Source organism: Cetorhinus maximus, chromosome 15 (genome assembly GCF_964194155.1).
Source record: "Cetorhinus maximus chromosome 15, sCetMax3.hap1.1, whole genome shotgun sequence".
Taxonomy (NCBI): domain Eukaryota; kingdom Metazoa; phylum Chordata; class Chondrichthyes; order Lamniformes; family Cetorhinidae; genus Cetorhinus; species Cetorhinus maximus.
The window spans coordinates 104,311,705-104,327,975 of NC_135893.1; the positions used below are offsets into that span (position 1 = coordinate 104,311,705).

Consider the following 16,271-nt stretch of genomic DNA (forward strand, 5'->3'; position numbering starts at 1 on the left):
TGTGGAGGCCAGGTCATTGAGTGTATTTAAGACCGAGATAGATAGGTTCTTGATTGGTAAGGGGATCAAAGGTTACGGGGAGAAGGCAGGAGAACGGGGTTGAGAAACTTATCAACCATGATTGAATGGCGGAGCAGACTCGATGGGCCGAATGGCCTAATTTCTGCTCCTATGTCTTATGGTCTTATGAGGAAACAAATACGTTTTTTAAAAAAAAAATACCCTTTTTGGGTAAGGAAAACGCTATTATTTTATAATGTCTAATCAGAAAACATTTACTTTGTGTTCACTATGTTTTGCTTTTTCAAATTGACTACCTAATGTTTTCCTGTAGAAAAACAGCGATTCCACTGAAAAAGGTAATTCAATGGATGAGATGTGCAGCCTGTTGGATGTGTTAAGATGCTAAAGTTCTTAAAGTAAACATTGGGAAGAGCAAGGATAAGCTAAGAAAAGAATATTCTTGCCTTAAACGGATTGTAATGCAGTGAGAAAATTGGCTTAGTTTGCTGTGGTTTCACAAATCGAAGCTTGGAAAGAGGTAAGGCCACCCTTCCATGGACTGTGCACGATCCACCCTGACATGAGCTTTACCTAGCTCAGTGCATCTCCTGAGCAAAGATTCTGTAAAGTGCCTCTCTGCCCTCACCTGCATCCCAGTCACTTTTGTCTTCCTTTGTCTAGTTTGTATTTTGGTACATGCTAAATATCAATGATTTGCATCAACAGCCATTATTTTGTGGGATTGGCAACTCTGTCCATGTTTGTTGGTTTAAGAAAAAATCCGCATTAATTGGCCCTTTTCTCTTCCACACACACACACACACACACTTAGAAATCCTGCTGCTCATGGAAGACACCCCAGCTGCTAAATATTGTATGCAAAAATTGTCGAGAAGAAGAGTTTCCGCTACAGTATTCAGTGGCCAGAATCTCTTCCATGAGCAGCAGCAATCGGTTAAGGGAGGGATGCCAATGAATGGGAAAGGGGCTGAAGCTGTGAGTGGCACGTTTGATGTCGGGAAGGATGGAAAGCAAAAATGACAACCTACAAAATTCAAAAGCTGAAAAGTAGCTTCTAAAAATATGTAACAATTCCATAAAAAGCTGACGAGTCAAAGAAATAATGTTCGATGGAAAAGCAGCCCTGAATAAAGGCTTATGATAAAAGCCACTGATAACTGAACCAGTTAAATGTGTCACGGACAGAATGTATTTTGTTTCTTATTGCCTATAGTCACTCTGTTCTGTATGGAAAGGGGTGTAAGGGGTGTGTCTTCTCTTACCCTTGGAGTATGTATTCCAATGAAACAATTCGTCAGTAAGCTTTCATAAGTTTAAAGTAAAGTTGTTCATTCTCATACACTTCCCCTGAGTTAATGCAGTGTCACACACTCGGTCTCACGCATATGGACACAGTTTGGATTCAGATAAAAATGGTGCACTTTTACAGATTACATTAATTTAGTGTCTAATTTATGATTTCCAGTCCCCCATGTAGCAGGCCTGTGGTTTCCTGAATGGATTCAATGATTTAAAGTTGAAGTGCGGGCCTTGTAAAGTGAAGGGTTCAAAGCAAGTGCGAGGTTTCTTTAAGTCGAATATCTAGGAGATTGGTTCTAAGATGAACTTTGAACTTGGAACAGGTTAAATATTTTGGCTGCTTGATGACTTGCGGCTACTTTCAGAGTCTGGTTCTCAGATTGGCTGACAACGGATGGTTCTGATGGATCTGCTGGGTCCTGGTGTAATAAAGGTGCAGGTGCAGCCCCTGAAACCAGCTTTGATCACATGACCACTGGGTTAACACCTCTGAAGCCCAGCCAGACTATTTTGGAATGGGGGAGGCCATCGTGATACAATGGGGAATTGATAGTGGCCATTGAGTTTCAATCTTCCCTTTTGTCCAGGATGAAACCTGGAGACACAGTCTGGAAACTCCATAGTCTTTAGGTATTGGCCCATCCTTAAACAATGTGATGTGTGAATTCCACAGATGGCTGAGAGGTACCCTCACCTATGTACGTATTTAATTAGGTCTTTGCCGGAGACTTGATCTTTTCTGTAGTCCAAGTGCCAAAGGTCACATGATTTGCAGCAGCCACCTTAACACATTGTTTGTTTGTGTCCAATTTTTAAAAGTATTGACTGTAAGTTCATAATATGACCTGACTATGGGGAGTGACAATTGCTTTTTATACTGTACTTTAGGATCTCATTCCACATTTTTGTTCTCCTGTGAAAGCTGAAATCATAATGGGTTTATGTATGATATTTGGAGTGAAACATTTTCAATGGAAATGCACCAGGGTACAATGGGATATGAACTAGTCATGATTTAAGTTATATCTAGATCCAATATTCCATTAGTGATATCAAAACTGAAGTGAATGCATGCATTTTTTTTATGCAGCAATGTATTTACAAAGTTTTGAAGGGGATATGAGCTTTGATGGCACAAAATATATTTCCTAGAAGTGGTGGGGTGGGGGGAAGTGTGCTCCAGGAAATGAAGATAATGTGAATAATAAAGATCTCTTGGTTTACTTATAATACATTATTGAATCAGACAAATAATAGAATATTTCAATCCAAAAGCATTGATGTAAAGAATATAAACTGTGCTCATTGTTGAGTTAGTTGTTAGTCAACCTCCTTCCTCCCATGATTCAGTGGCAGATTTTGACACTTGATAATGGAGTATATGGAACAGACTTTAATCATACGGCATAAGTTAGAGTCATTACAGCACAACAAAGTAGCTTTGGCTATCTTGCTCATTCCAGCTCTCAACCTCCTGGAAAAACTCACCCTGGTACATCCCAATTTGCTTACTTCAAGAAGTACTTTGTACAGATGAAGTGCCGTGGTCTATCTGTTCTCTGATCCTCTCAAGAACAGTTTATTGACAACTTATTTACCTAAATTAAAATAAACATCTACATTATACTGTGGTTAATTAATCCTTCTGCCTATGTTTATTATTATTATCATTAGAGTTATATATTTATCACTCATGGTCAATGTTGTCCCAGCCCCATGTTTCCTTGCACAGGCATTACTTGTAGATAATAATCAGATATCTTAGCAAAACATATTCCATCCCTCCTTCCCCTGGAACCCCAATGCTTCCCTGTTTGTCCTTAGAAAGCCTATTGTTCTGTGACCACTGATAGTTATGCAGATCAGCTTGAGTATTAATTATTATCACTCCACATCCAGCACTGAAGTGGAGGACGATGTCTCATTGGACTTTAAGAAAAAATGTACAATTAAATATTGGGAAGACTGAAGCCATTCTTTTTGGCTCTCGCTCCAAACTCCGTTCCCTAGCCATTGACTGTCGCCATGGAGAGGGTTGGGGTCAGAGATTAAGCTGGTCTGTTTGCAATCTTGGTGTCACATTTGATCCTCAGATGAGCTTCTGATGATCTATTCATGCCATCACTAGGACTGTCTATTTCCACCTCTGTAACTTCGCCCCGTCTCAGCTCATCTACTGCTGGAACCCTCAGTGTTAACCCTTTGTAGCCTCTAGACTCGACTTATTCCAGTGCACTCCTGACTGGTCTCCCACATTCTACCCTCCATAAACACGAGGTCAACCAAAACTCTGCTGCCCTTGTCTGAACTTGCAGCGAGTCCCATTTCCCCAACTCCTCTGTGCTCGCTGATCCGCACTGGCTCCCAGTCAAGCATCATCTTGACTTTGGAATTCTCATCCTTATTTTCAAATCTCTCCATAGCGTCCCTACCTCTATAATCTCCTCCAACACCACAGCCTACCTGTTGTCCTCTAATTCTGGCTGCTTGTACATTCCCAATGTTAACTGGAGGGCCCACAATCATCTCATCAGGCTGTGCACATTCCCACTTTTGTCTGTCAATTTTTGGGGGAATCTTAGACTTTTTTGAAGCTATTTTTGCTAATTATAAGGGTTTCATTTCTTGCCATTTCAATTCTGTGTCGAATGGGAATTAAACATTGACCAATCTACTCTGGAATTGTCAATTGTGGTTGGACATATTCCTGGACGATTCATTACATGGCTCCCTACCATTACTGCCTACCCTTACACCCTCTTGATTAGTTGCCTGGCATGTCCATCCTCATGGTGCTCTACCTTTCTATGCCAATTGGAAAGTGAATAGACTCTTTATTACCTGACTGGATGATTTTTGACACTAAATAGAACAGGATTTTATCCCATGTCCATCATATAACTAGTCTAGCAGCAGAAAAGATTCATGAGAATGGTTTTAGGGATGAAGAACTTCAGCTACATAGATGGAGAAGTTCGGACTGTTTCACTTGGAGAAGAGAAGGTTGAGAGGAGATTTGATTGAAGTATTCAAAAGCCAGGGTGACCAACTCTTTTGGGGGGAGGGAAGGGTGGAAATGGGGCACACTTCACTGGCGGGACCATAGGGGTGGGGGGAGAGGCTGATGGGGCTGTAGGATCGGGGTGGGGGGGGGGGTGTTGTTAGGGTGCTGATTGGACTGCAGGATGAGGGGTATGGTTGTGAGCCTGGATTTAGGTTTGAGACTATCTCCGTTGCCTGACCTGACTTTGGAACCACCTCCTGTCCCTGGTCAGCCCTGAGGCTGCTGCTGCCAGCTGGGACCCCACCCCTGCCCAGAGACCCAATGGACACCTCCAACCAAAAGCACCCACCTGCCGAAGCCGAACAGTGCTCCGAGGAGACTGCTGGCCAGTGCTCTCTCATGGCTGCGTGGGCTCAGGTCCGCGCATGCACCGCAGCACATTGTGCTTGTGGAGGTACAAAAGATGCAGACACAAGAGAAATCCAGGACAAATGGCATCCCGGGACATGGGACAGAGAGCCAAATTCCTGGGACAGTCCTGGAAAATCCGGGATGGTTGGTCACCCTGTCAAAACCGTGAGGGGCCTGGATAGAGTCGATAGGGAAGAGCTGTTCTCACTGGTGGAAGGATTGAGAACGAGAGGACACAGATTTGAGGTAAATGGCAAAAGAAACAATGGAGACATGAGGAGAAACATTTCCACCAGCAAGTGGTTACATGATGGGCTGAATTGCCTCCTGTGCTGTAACTAGTCTGTGGTGAGAATTTCTTTTACTGTCATATGATTTTTCTCCTGGATTGCTTGCTGCCCTGTCTAGGTGATTAACCTTTAATTAGCTAGAATCATAGAATGGTTACAGCACAGAAGGAGACCATTCATCCCATTGTATCTGTGCTGGCTCTCCAAAGGAGCAGTTCCCCAGGTGCCACACTCCTGCCCTTTTTCCCTGTAGCCCTGCAATTTTCTTTCTCTTCAGCTAATGATCCAATTTTCTAATGATCTGCAGTAATTCTTAGAGGCTCCAGGGCAATCCTGGAGGGTGTTGGCAGCCCTATTCCAGGGCGCAGTCTGTGGTGAATACTCGCTGCCGGGCGCTAGGTGGCGGGGCAGAGAGCAGTTGACGAGGGACCCCCCCCCATCTTCGGCCGGACGGAAACTCGTTGGCGGCGCGTGCGCGGTGGTGGTGGGAGGCGGTGCCGGCCGCCGGCAGTCTGGGCGCCGCTGCGATGGAAGGCCGGAGGCCGCGGGCTGTGCTCGCGCTGCTGGCGCTGCTGAGCTGCCGGGCGGCGGCCGAGGATATCGTGGTGGGATGCGGGGGCTTTGTGAAGTCCGATGTGGAGATTAATTACTCATTGATCGAGGTGAGTACAGGCCTGTCTGCGTTCAGTGGGGGGAGGGGAGGATTAGTGAGTGAGAGAGAGAGCTGCATTTACATAGCGCCCAGAGCTGTGAAAGTGATTCATTTTGGTCGGAAGGACACAGGGGGACGATATAAAATAATGGGTGCAATTCTGAAGGAGCAGAGGGGCCTGTGGCTCGAGGAGAAACTAAGTCAGTCTGGAAGGCAGAGTAAATATAGACCTGTTAAGGCACAAGGGTATAATATAATGCAAGGCTGGGCTGCTGCATCTATTTTAACACAAGGAGTCTTAGACCATAAGATATAGGAGCAGAAATTAGGCCATTCGGCCCATCAAGTCTGCTCCGCCATTCAATCATGGCTGATAAGTTTCTCAACCCCATTCTCCCGCCTTCTCCCCGTAACCTTTGATCCCCTTACCAATCAAGAACCCTATCTATCTCGGTCTTAAATACACTCCATGACCTGCCCTCCACAGCCTTCTGTGGCAATGAATTCCATAGATTCTTCCAAGTGAGGCAGGTGAATTGAGGCCGTTGATTAACACGTGAGGACGTGATATCGTTGCTGTCACAGAGAGACATGGTTGAGGGACGGGCAGGACTGGCAGCTCAGTATTCCGGGGTATGGGGGAAGGGGTGTAAAAGAGGAGGCGGCGTTGCACTATTGCTCAAGGAGTCACTTACTGCAGTGAGGAGGGATGGTACCTGAGAAGGTTCCTCAAATGAGGCCACATGGGTAGAACTTAAAAACAAAAAAGGGGGCAATCACTTTGTTGGGAGTTGTACTACGGTCCCAAACAGCCAGGGGAAGATAGAGGAGCAAATATGTAGGCCAATCTCAGAGAAGTGTAAAAATAGTAGGGTAATAATAGTAGGGGATTTCAACTCCCCCAACAGAGGAGTCCTAGAGGAGTATAGAAAGTGTAGGGGGTGGGTACTTAAAAAAGTAATTAGGAGTGTGAAGAGAGGGGCATGAAAAAACACTTGCGGGCAAGATAAAGGAAAATCCCAAAGCATTTTATAAATATATTAAGGGCAAGAGGATAATCAGAGAAAGAGTAGGGCCCATTAGGGACCAAAGTGGTAATCTGCGTGGAGCCAGAGGATGTAGGTGAGGTTTTGAATGATTACTTTTCATCTGTGTTCACTATGGAGAAGGACGATGTAGGTGTAGAAATCAGGGAGGTTTCTGTGATATACTTGAACAAATTAGCATTGAAAGGGAGGAGGTATTAGCAGATTTAGTGGGCTTAAAAATGGATGAATCTCCAGGCCCAGAGGAGATGTATCCCAGGTTGTTATGTGAGGCAAGGGAGGAGATTGCAGGCTCTGACACTAATTTTCAATACCTCTCTCCCAGCCACAGGAGAGGTGCCAGAGGACTGGAGGACAGTGAATGTGGTACCATTATTCAAGAAGGGTAGTAGGGATAAGCCAGGTAATTACAGGCCAGTGAGTCTAACATCAGTGGTAGGGAAACTATTGGAAAAAATTCTGAGGGACAGGATTAATTGCCACTTGAAGAAGCAGGGATAGTCAACATGGCTTTGTCAGGGGGAGATCATGTCTAACAAATTAAATTGAATTTTTCATGGAGGTGACTAGTTGTGTAGATGGGGGTAGTGCAGTTGATGTGGTCGACATGGACTTCACTAAAGCTTTTAACAAGGTCCCGCATGGCAGAATGGTCTTGAAGGTAAGAGCCCATGGGACCCAGGGCAATTTGGCAAATTGGATCCAAAATTGCCTTAGTGGCAGGAAACAGAGGGTAATGGTCGAAGGTTGTTTTTGCGATTGGAAGCCTGTGACGAGTGGTGTACCACAGGGATCAGTGCTGGGACCCTGACTGTTTGCAGCAATATAGGAGGTTTGATCAGTAATTTTGCAGATGACACAAAAATTGGTGGTGTCATAAATAGTGAGGAGAAAAGCCTTCGATTACAGGACAATATAGACGGGCTGGTAAGATGGGCAGAGCAGTGGCAAATGGAATTTAATCCTGAGAAGTGTGAGGTGATGCATTTTGGGAGGACTAACACGGCAAGTGAATACACAATGAACGATACAACCCAAGAAAGTACAGAGGATCAGAGGAACCTTGGTGTACATGTCCATAGATCCCTGAAGGCAGTAGCACAGGTAGATAAGGTGGTTAAGAAGGATATTGGATACTTGCCGTTATTAGCCGAAACATAGAATATAAGAGCAGTGAGGTTATGTTGGAGCTGTACAAAATGCTAGTTAGGCCACAGCTGGAGTACTGTGTGCAGTTCTGGTCGCCACACTATAGGAAGGATGTGATTACACTGGAGAGAGTGCAGAGGAGATTCACCAGGATGTTGCCTGGTCTGGAACGTTTCAGCTATGAAGAGAGACTGGATAGGCTAGGGTTGTTTTCCTTAGAGCAGAGAAGGCTGAGGGGGGACCTGATAGAGGTATATAAAATTATGAGGAGCATAGGTAGGAAGAAACTTTTCCCCTTAGCGGAGGTGTCAATAACCAGGGGCATTGATTTAAGGTTAGGGGCAGGAGGTTTAGGTGGGATTTGAGGAAAACCTTTTCACCCAGAGGGTTGTTGGAATCTGGAACACACTGCCTGAGGGGGTAGTAGAGGCAGGAACCCTCACAACATTTAAGAAGTATTTAGATGAACACTTGAAGCGCCATAGCATACAGGGCTATGGGCCAAGTGCTGGAAAATGGGATTAGAATAGATAGGTGCTTGATGGCCAGTACGGACATGATGGGCCGAAGGGCCTGTTTCCGTGCTGTATAACTCTATGACTATGATTATTCCCAAAGACGACCCCACAATGGAACAAACTGCCAACCCAGCAGGAAAAGCTTATCCAAACCAGTCTTGTGTACCTTAAAATGGAACTCCAGTATCACTGATCATTACTGGGATTGAGAGTTTTGAACTGGCTTTTTCTTCTGGGAAAGGAAATGGTCACAGCCCCATCACTTCAAAACACATCTTTAGGTAACCTCCACTTGTAAATTTCTCATTGTTGTGACCAATGGGTCGTGTCCGGCTCAGCTGGTGCTAACCGCATTCGTAAATGTTGGCGGAATGTGGATGTTACCCAAAACAGAAGGGTAGATATGCACAAATCATTAAAGGTGGCAGGATAGGTTGAGAGCGCGGTTAGCAAAGCACACGGCACCCTGCGCTTTATCAATAGGGGCATAGAGCCCACACAAGCAAGGAACTCATGTTAAACAAAAGCAACATACTGCAGATGCTGGAGATCTGAAATAAAGCCAGATACTGGAAGCACGCAGCACGACTGGCAACATCTGTGGAGAGAGAAACAGAGTTAACATTTCGAGTCCAATATGACTCTTCTTCGGATCTGAAGAGAGGCAGAAATATGGTAGGTTTTATGCTGTTGAAAAAGGTTGGCGGGGGGGGTGGCGGTGTTCAGTTGGAACCACGACATCTTCGGTGTTTAATCTCTCCTGCCCCCTAACCTATCCCTGACCTTCCCTTTTGTTTCACTTGACCTGCTCAGTTTTTGTAGCACTTTCTGAAGTTACGTTAAACCCGTACCACACTTTAGGAAGGCTGTGAAGGCAAAGAGAAGGTGCAGAAAAGATTCATGAGAATGGTTCCAGGGATGAGGCACTTCAGTTTTTTTTATTCTTTCACAGCATGTGGGGGTCGCTGGCCAGGCCAGCATTTGTTGCTCATCCCTATCTGCTCTTGAGAAGGTGGGGTAGAGCCAGCTCCTTGAACCGCTGCAGTCCCCGTGGTGTTGGAACACTCACAGTGCTGTTAAGGAGGGACAGTGACCCAGCGACAGTGAAGAAATAGCAATATTGTTCCAAGTCAGGATGGTGTGTGGTTTGGAGGGGAACTTGCAGTGGGTGTTGTTCCCATGCATTTGCTGCTCTATTCCTTCTAGATGATAGTGGTTGTGAGTTTGGTGAGTTTCTGCAGTGCATCTTGTAGATGGGTACACAATGCTGCCATTGCTCGTCCATGGTGGAGAGAGTGAATGTTTAAGGTGACGGATGGGCTGCCAGTCAAGTGGGCTGCTTTGTCCTGGATGGTGTTGAGCTTCTTGAGTGTTGGAGCTGCACTAATCCAGGCAAGTAGGGAGTATTCCATCACACTTCTGACTTGTGCCTTAGATGGTGCACAGTATTTGGAGAGTCAGGAGGTGATTACTCGCCGCAGGATTCCTAGCCTCTGACCACCTCACGATATCCCAAAGTGCTTTTTAGCCAATTGAGTACTGAGGGAGTGCTGCAGTGTTGGACATGAAATATTAAGCTGAAGCTCCTCTACTCACTCCTTTGGGCCTGAAAAATCGATTTCAGAATTTTTGGTGAGTTCTCCCCTCTGAGCCAACTTCTAGTCTTCAAGAAGCATTGAAGTGCCTGCCTAGATTTAGTGGTCAAAATCCTGGAGTGGGTTTTGAACTCTCAGCCTCTTGACTTGGGCAAGAACACAACTACTAATCCTGAACTGACACCTATAAGTTAACTCACGATATTACTGATGACTTTGGGGATGTTTGTGTGTCTGGTAAAGGGGAATGCAGGAAAGGTGAAAATACTTTTGTTGGATCGTTATAGTTACTGTGGGGGAAAAAGAGGGCATATAGAACACGGTGGAGGCCATTCAGTCCCTGAAGCTTGTTCTGCCGTTCAGTTAGATCATACTGATCTGTATCTTCACTTACCTGCTTTGATTCCCTAACCCTAATACACTTGCTTAGCAAAAAAATATAAATTTCAGTTTTGGAATTTTTAATTGACTTGGCCTCAATAGTTTTTTGGAGGGAGAGGGTTCCAGGTTTCCACTACCTTTTATGAAGAAGTACCTCCTGATGTCACCCTTGCATAGACTAGTTCTAGTTATGTCCCCTTTTCTGGTTTCCTGCACCAGTGAAACTAGTTTCTCTATATCCTATCAACTGCTTCAATCATCTTAAACACCTCTGTGTAGATCATCTTTTAATCTTCTACGCTCAAGGGAATACAAGCCTAGCTAATGGAACCTGTCCTTATAATTCAACCCTTTAAGCCCCAGTATCATTATGGTGAATCTGCACTGCAACCCGCCAATGCCATTATATCCTCCCTAAAAGTTAACGTGCAGGTGCAGCAAGCAATTAGGAAGGCAAATGGCATGTTGGCCTTCATTGCAAGAGGACTTGAGTACAGGAGTAAAGAGGCCTTGCTGCAATTGGAGAGGGCCATGGTGAGACCGAACCTGGAGTATTCTGTACAGTTTTGGTCCCTTACAGAAGAAAGGATATACTTGCCATCGAGGAAGTACAGCGAAGGTTCACCAGACTGATTTCTGGTGGGGTGGGATTGCCCTATGAGGAGAGAGAGAGGAAATTGGGCCTGTATTCTTTAGAGTTTAGAGAATGAAATGTGATCTCACTCAAACATACAAAATTCTTACAGGGCTTGACAGGGTGGATGCAGGAAGGATGCTTCCCCTGGCTGTGGAGTCTAGGACCAGGGGACACAGTGTCAGAATAAGGGACAAGCCATTAAGGATGAGGAGGAATTTCTTCACTCAGAGGGTGGTGAATCTTTGAAATTCTCTACCCCAGAGGGCTGTGGAGGTTCAGTCATTGAGTATGTTCAGGACTGAGATCGACAGATTTTTAGATATTAAAGGCATCAAGGGATAAGGGGATATTGCGGGGAAAATGACATTGTGGTAGAGGATCGGCCGTGATCTAGCTGAATGACAGGATCAGGCTCAAGGGGCTGAATGGCTTACTCCTCCTATTTCTTATGTTTTTGAGGTGCTGTGCCTGGAACTGAACATGGTACTCAAAATGGGTTTGACCAGATCTTTACATAACTGTAACATCCGCTGTTTGTATTCCAGCCCTCTTGTGGTAAAGGCCAACAGACCATTAATCTTTTAAAAAGTTTTTTTTGTACCTGTTAACAAGCTTTTAGTGCTTCATGTACTTGGATCTCTAAATCTTTCTGCTTCTCCACTGTTCCTAGCTTGTCCCCATTTAGAAAATTTTACCTTGGATTCAAATTGGGTGCCCTCGCATTGGCCCACATTGAAATCCATCGTCCCCAGTTTTGTCCACCCACTCAATCTATCAATGTTCCTTTGCACCTTTCCGCTCCCATCTGCAATTTTGAGTTTTGCGGTGGTATCTTGAGGTATTAATTTTGGACTCTTCCAGCACATGCCCATGTACTGCTGCAAATACAGTAAAGAAGTTGGTCTGGGGATAATTTCATTACATTGCAGTTTTATATTAGGGTTCAAAATGCCAGGGAGATTTACATTTTTGGCAAAAATGAGGAAGTAAAAGATCAAGCAAATACTGTCTTCTGAACTGAGATTTCTGATCAACAATTTAAATTTTCTGTTACACCGAAGGCCAAGCTTTGTTTGTGATTGCTTCCGCAGGTTAAATTGTACACAAAGCAGGGCACGCTGAAATACCAGACTGATTGTGCACCCAACAATGGTTATTTCATGATTCCTCTCTACGATAAGGTAACTAAAGTACTAAAAACTGCTTCATAGATTTTTATGGTAGTAAAATTTGTGCTCAAGGGGCAACCTGTTAGTTTAGGGCAAAACCTTTCCTTAGATTAAAAGCTATTAATATAATGTTCCAAGCTTCTTTAATAATGATCTTACTTTAGAGAGAAGTGCCGATTGCAGTCATTTGAACAATGGCAGCATGATCAGTTTGTGAAACTGGGGTGGCTTATTGCATTAATAAAAAGAATAGTTGTTTGGTAGTACAGAACTTGAGTATTGCTTACAAAAAGACATTTTGTCAAAGCTTTTTGTCTCGCACTCATCAGGACAATCACAAGAATACTAATGTCAGGTGAAGCAACAACTTTATACTGTATGAGAAGAGAGTGCTGATTGGTTGGCAAGTGAACTCTGATTGTTAGAAGCATTGCTATGGAGGATGCACCAGTTAATGGTGACTGACAGTTAACTGCCAAGCATTGGTTGAAATTTAAACCAGGCAGCTTGACTCTGATTAGTCAAGGCACTGCCCTAAGGAATGAACCAGCAAATGGCTATCACTTATTTTGTTCAGCTGAAACAGGCGCAATGTATGTACAGCTGTGGCTCAGTTCATAGCACCCTCGCCTTTGAATCAGAGGGTTGTGGGTTCATGTCCCGCTCCCAGAAACCAAGAACTGTGATTGTACTCGAAAGAGTTGCAATCTGTGACTGTTGATAACTCGAAAGAATTTCTTTCTGTCTACAAAGAACAGGGCCTGTGTATTAATATGTGTAGCTTCCAGTACATGCAAATGCGACACACTGTGAGCCTGACTGACAGTCTTAAATTGGTTGTCAGTGTAATCTTTAGCACACTGAGGATTATTTAGCAAATGTTGTCCAATTGCGGAATTATATCCAATGTTGGAAACTATGTTTTGAGCTTTTCGAACACGGGCTGCTTAGGTATGGTCTGCACCTTGGCCGTTGTGAACAATGGAAGGGACATGCAGTTTGATGTGACCCGCCAGCCTTTGGGGTGTTTGGCCTACATACCTAGCATCACACTGGCACTGAAATTCATATACCACATTACTCATTTGTGTGATAGGCAGAATGTCCTTTTGGTTTGACGGCAGCATCCTGTTAGTGGCGAATACCCACTCATGTTGCTACTGCATAGTAGCAGCGTGAAACAGCTAGCTTCACCTGTTGCTCAAATTTTTGAGATACCTTGCCCTTCCAGGGTAATCTGAGGTAGACTGGGCACTTTTCAGCACTGAAAGTGACAGCCTTGGGCCCGTTCATGAGTTTGCGTGATATACAGCGTGAAATAATTTGATCAGGGAGCCATTATCCCGCAGGATAATGTCTTTGATGCGCCCAGTTTCAGCACCAAGCTTGCATGGTGAGCAAATGGCTTGGGCTGTATTTTGAAGGTTGCCGATAAAGCCAAGCTTATAGCACATGGAACTGTAAGAATCCCAGCACGTGTATTGACCAATGAAGGTAGGTTTGTGGTAGACCGTGGTAGAGAACCCCCTGGCAGATTTCTCAACTAGTACATCAAGGAAAGGGAGTTAATTTGACTGCTCCATTTCAAAGGTGAATTTGAGTACAGGATAGAGCCCATTAAGACATGCAAGGAAATTATTACATTTACTGGTGCATTCTCCATGGCAGTGCCACTGCCAATCAGAGTCCACTTGCCAACCAATCAGCACTGTCATACAGTATAAAGCTGTTGCTTCCCATGACATTGGTATTTTTACGATTGTCCTGTTGAGTGCAAGACGAAAAGCTTTGACAAAATGTCTCTTTTCAGCAATACTCATTGTGCTAGCAGTGTTAAAGAAATCTGTAGATTAATGATTCCATTGGTGAGCAGTCCATGTTGTTTGTGGGTGTCTATACATATAAACTAAATTCTGACATGTCTATTGTGATTTATAATTTGAGTGTACTCAGACAGTGTTTCTTTCCTCTGTAGGGGGATTTCATTTTAAAGATTGAGCCTCCTCTAGGGTGGAGCTTTGGTGAGTACTCTTAATTTAGCTTGACAAAAATGAGCACACATTTTTGAAATATCTACACAGTTCACTGTGATTTTAAATGGATTAAGAACATAAGAAATAGGAACAGGAGTAGACCATTCGGCCCCTCGAGCCTGCTCCACCATTCAATAAGATCATGGCTGATCTTGTGTTTCGATTTCCACATTCCCATCTAACCCCGATAACCTTTGATTCCTTTGTCTAACAGGAATCTATCTACCTCTGCCTTAAAAATATTCAATGACCCCACCTCCACCACCTTTTGAGGCAGAGAATTCCAAAGTAGCACAACCCCCTGAGGGAAAAAAATTCTCCTCATCTCTGCCCTAAAAGAGTGACCCATAATTTTAAAACAATGCCCCCTAGTTCTGGACTCACCCACAAGAGGAAACATTCTTTCCACGTCCACCTTGTCAAGGCCGTTCAGGATCTTGTATACTTCAATCAAATCACCCCTCAGCCTTCTAAACCCTAGTGGAAACAAGCCCTGTCTGTCCAACCTTTCCTCATAAGACAACCCACTCATTTCAGGTATCAATCTAGTAAACTTCTTTTGAACTGCCTCCAATGCATTTACATCCTTCCTTAAATAAGGAGACCACACCATCTGAGCCCTGCGTGGATAGTCACCGAAACCCAAAAACGTATTCACATTGAAAATTTCCCACTATAGCAGCTACAAGCTATTAACCAATGATTAAAAACAAACCTCCTTTCTGTAAAGTCCAGGTGGGGTGAGACGCAAAGATTTCATAGTCACCAGGCAGCACTTTCGTAAATACATATCTGTCAAAAGAAAGAAAAATGAAATTCCTTTCAGAAAAAAACAAGATCCTCTTCCCCACAGTATTCGAGGTGCAGACATCAAGCGCTGGACATCCAAACTTTGGGACAGATGCAAAACAACCTTTTTTTTAAAGAAAGTTATTGAACACTTTGTGGATCTGGCCTGGAGACTAAAACTTGCAAGCATGTTTTTAGAAAACACAGTTCCCTCACTGGACGTTACACTCTGATCTGAAAGTGTATTTACTTAATAATAATTCGCCTTTGTCACCATAAAGGGACACTGCTCCATTTAATCGGCAGAACATTTCATTGCATATACCATAGTGTAGCAATCCTGTCCTTACAAAATAGTCTATCACCTGACTTTGAGCAATCCCAAAAGAGATCTGCTAGTCTTTTAGAAATATTCATAACAGTTTCTCTTCATAACCAGAGCCTACAAGTGTGGACCTTCACGTTGATGGTATTAATGACATTTGCACCAAAGGCGAGGACATCAATTTTGTGTTCACCGGGTTTTCTGTCTCTGGAAGGGTAAGAGTGAATCCTCAAAAATGACTCCGGAAATGTACAACCATTGAATCTTTTCCAGGCGGCAGAGCCATTGCAGAACAACTTTGGGAGCATGTTGGAAATAATGTGACTTCGTATGTTTGGTGGAGTAGGCCAATGACGTTTCAGATCTATTAGAGGAAAGCAAAGTGATTGTTTATGAAGCAACCCATTTGGCTAATTCTATCCTCAAGTTGCCATATTGCTATTGAAACTAAGCATTTCTTATTGATTATTTTTATTTCATATAGTTAAATTGCCAGTGCAATAAGTAAATTTTACATAGTTTTGTAATATTGTGACTTTTGTTTTATCAGGTGCTAAGCAAAGGTCAAACTTCAGGACCGGCTGGCGTTCATGTTATCTTAAGAAAGATTGGAAAGGATGTTGATCAGACTTCGTTGACTCACACTGGAGGAAAGTATGTACTTGTTTAACTGTGATTTCGACATGGTGGGGAAGAGGGTCTTGTTTTCTTCTGAAAGGAATTTCATTTTTCTTTCTTTTGACAGATATGTATTTACGAAAGTGCTGCCTGGTGACTATGAAATCTTTGCGTCTCACCCCACCTGGACTTTACAGAAAGTAGGTTTGTTTTTAATCATTGGTTAATAGCTTGTAGTTGCTATAGTGGGAAATTTTCAATGTGAATACGTTTTTGGGTTTCGGTGACTATCCACGCAGGGCTCAGATGGTGTGGCTGTCGTGTAAAGGCC

At 43.7% G+C, this 16,271-nt stretch overlaps 1 protein-coding gene across 1 annotated transcript in view; it reads left to right on the top strand.

The window, feature by feature from the left end:
• Positions 1 to 5,482: 5,482 nt before the first annotated feature.
• nomo (nodal modulator) overlaps positions 5,483 to 16,271 on the top strand; it is a 63,612-nt gene continuing 52,823 nt past the window's right edge. The window contains exons 1-6 of the mRNA XM_078559150.1: positions 5,483 to 5,690; positions 12,098 to 12,187; positions 14,151 to 14,196; positions 15,437 to 15,537; positions 15,873 to 15,976; positions 16,068 to 16,140. Of these exons, the coding sequence (XP_078415276.1) occupies positions 5,556 to 5,690; positions 12,098 to 12,187; positions 14,151 to 14,196; positions 15,437 to 15,537; positions 15,873 to 15,976; positions 16,068 to 16,140 (549 nt within the window). The 5' untranslated portion in view covers positions 5,483 to 5,555. The remainder of the gene's footprint in view (positions 5,691 to 12,097; positions 12,188 to 14,150; positions 14,197 to 15,436; positions 15,538 to 15,872; positions 15,977 to 16,067; positions 16,141 to 16,271) is intronic.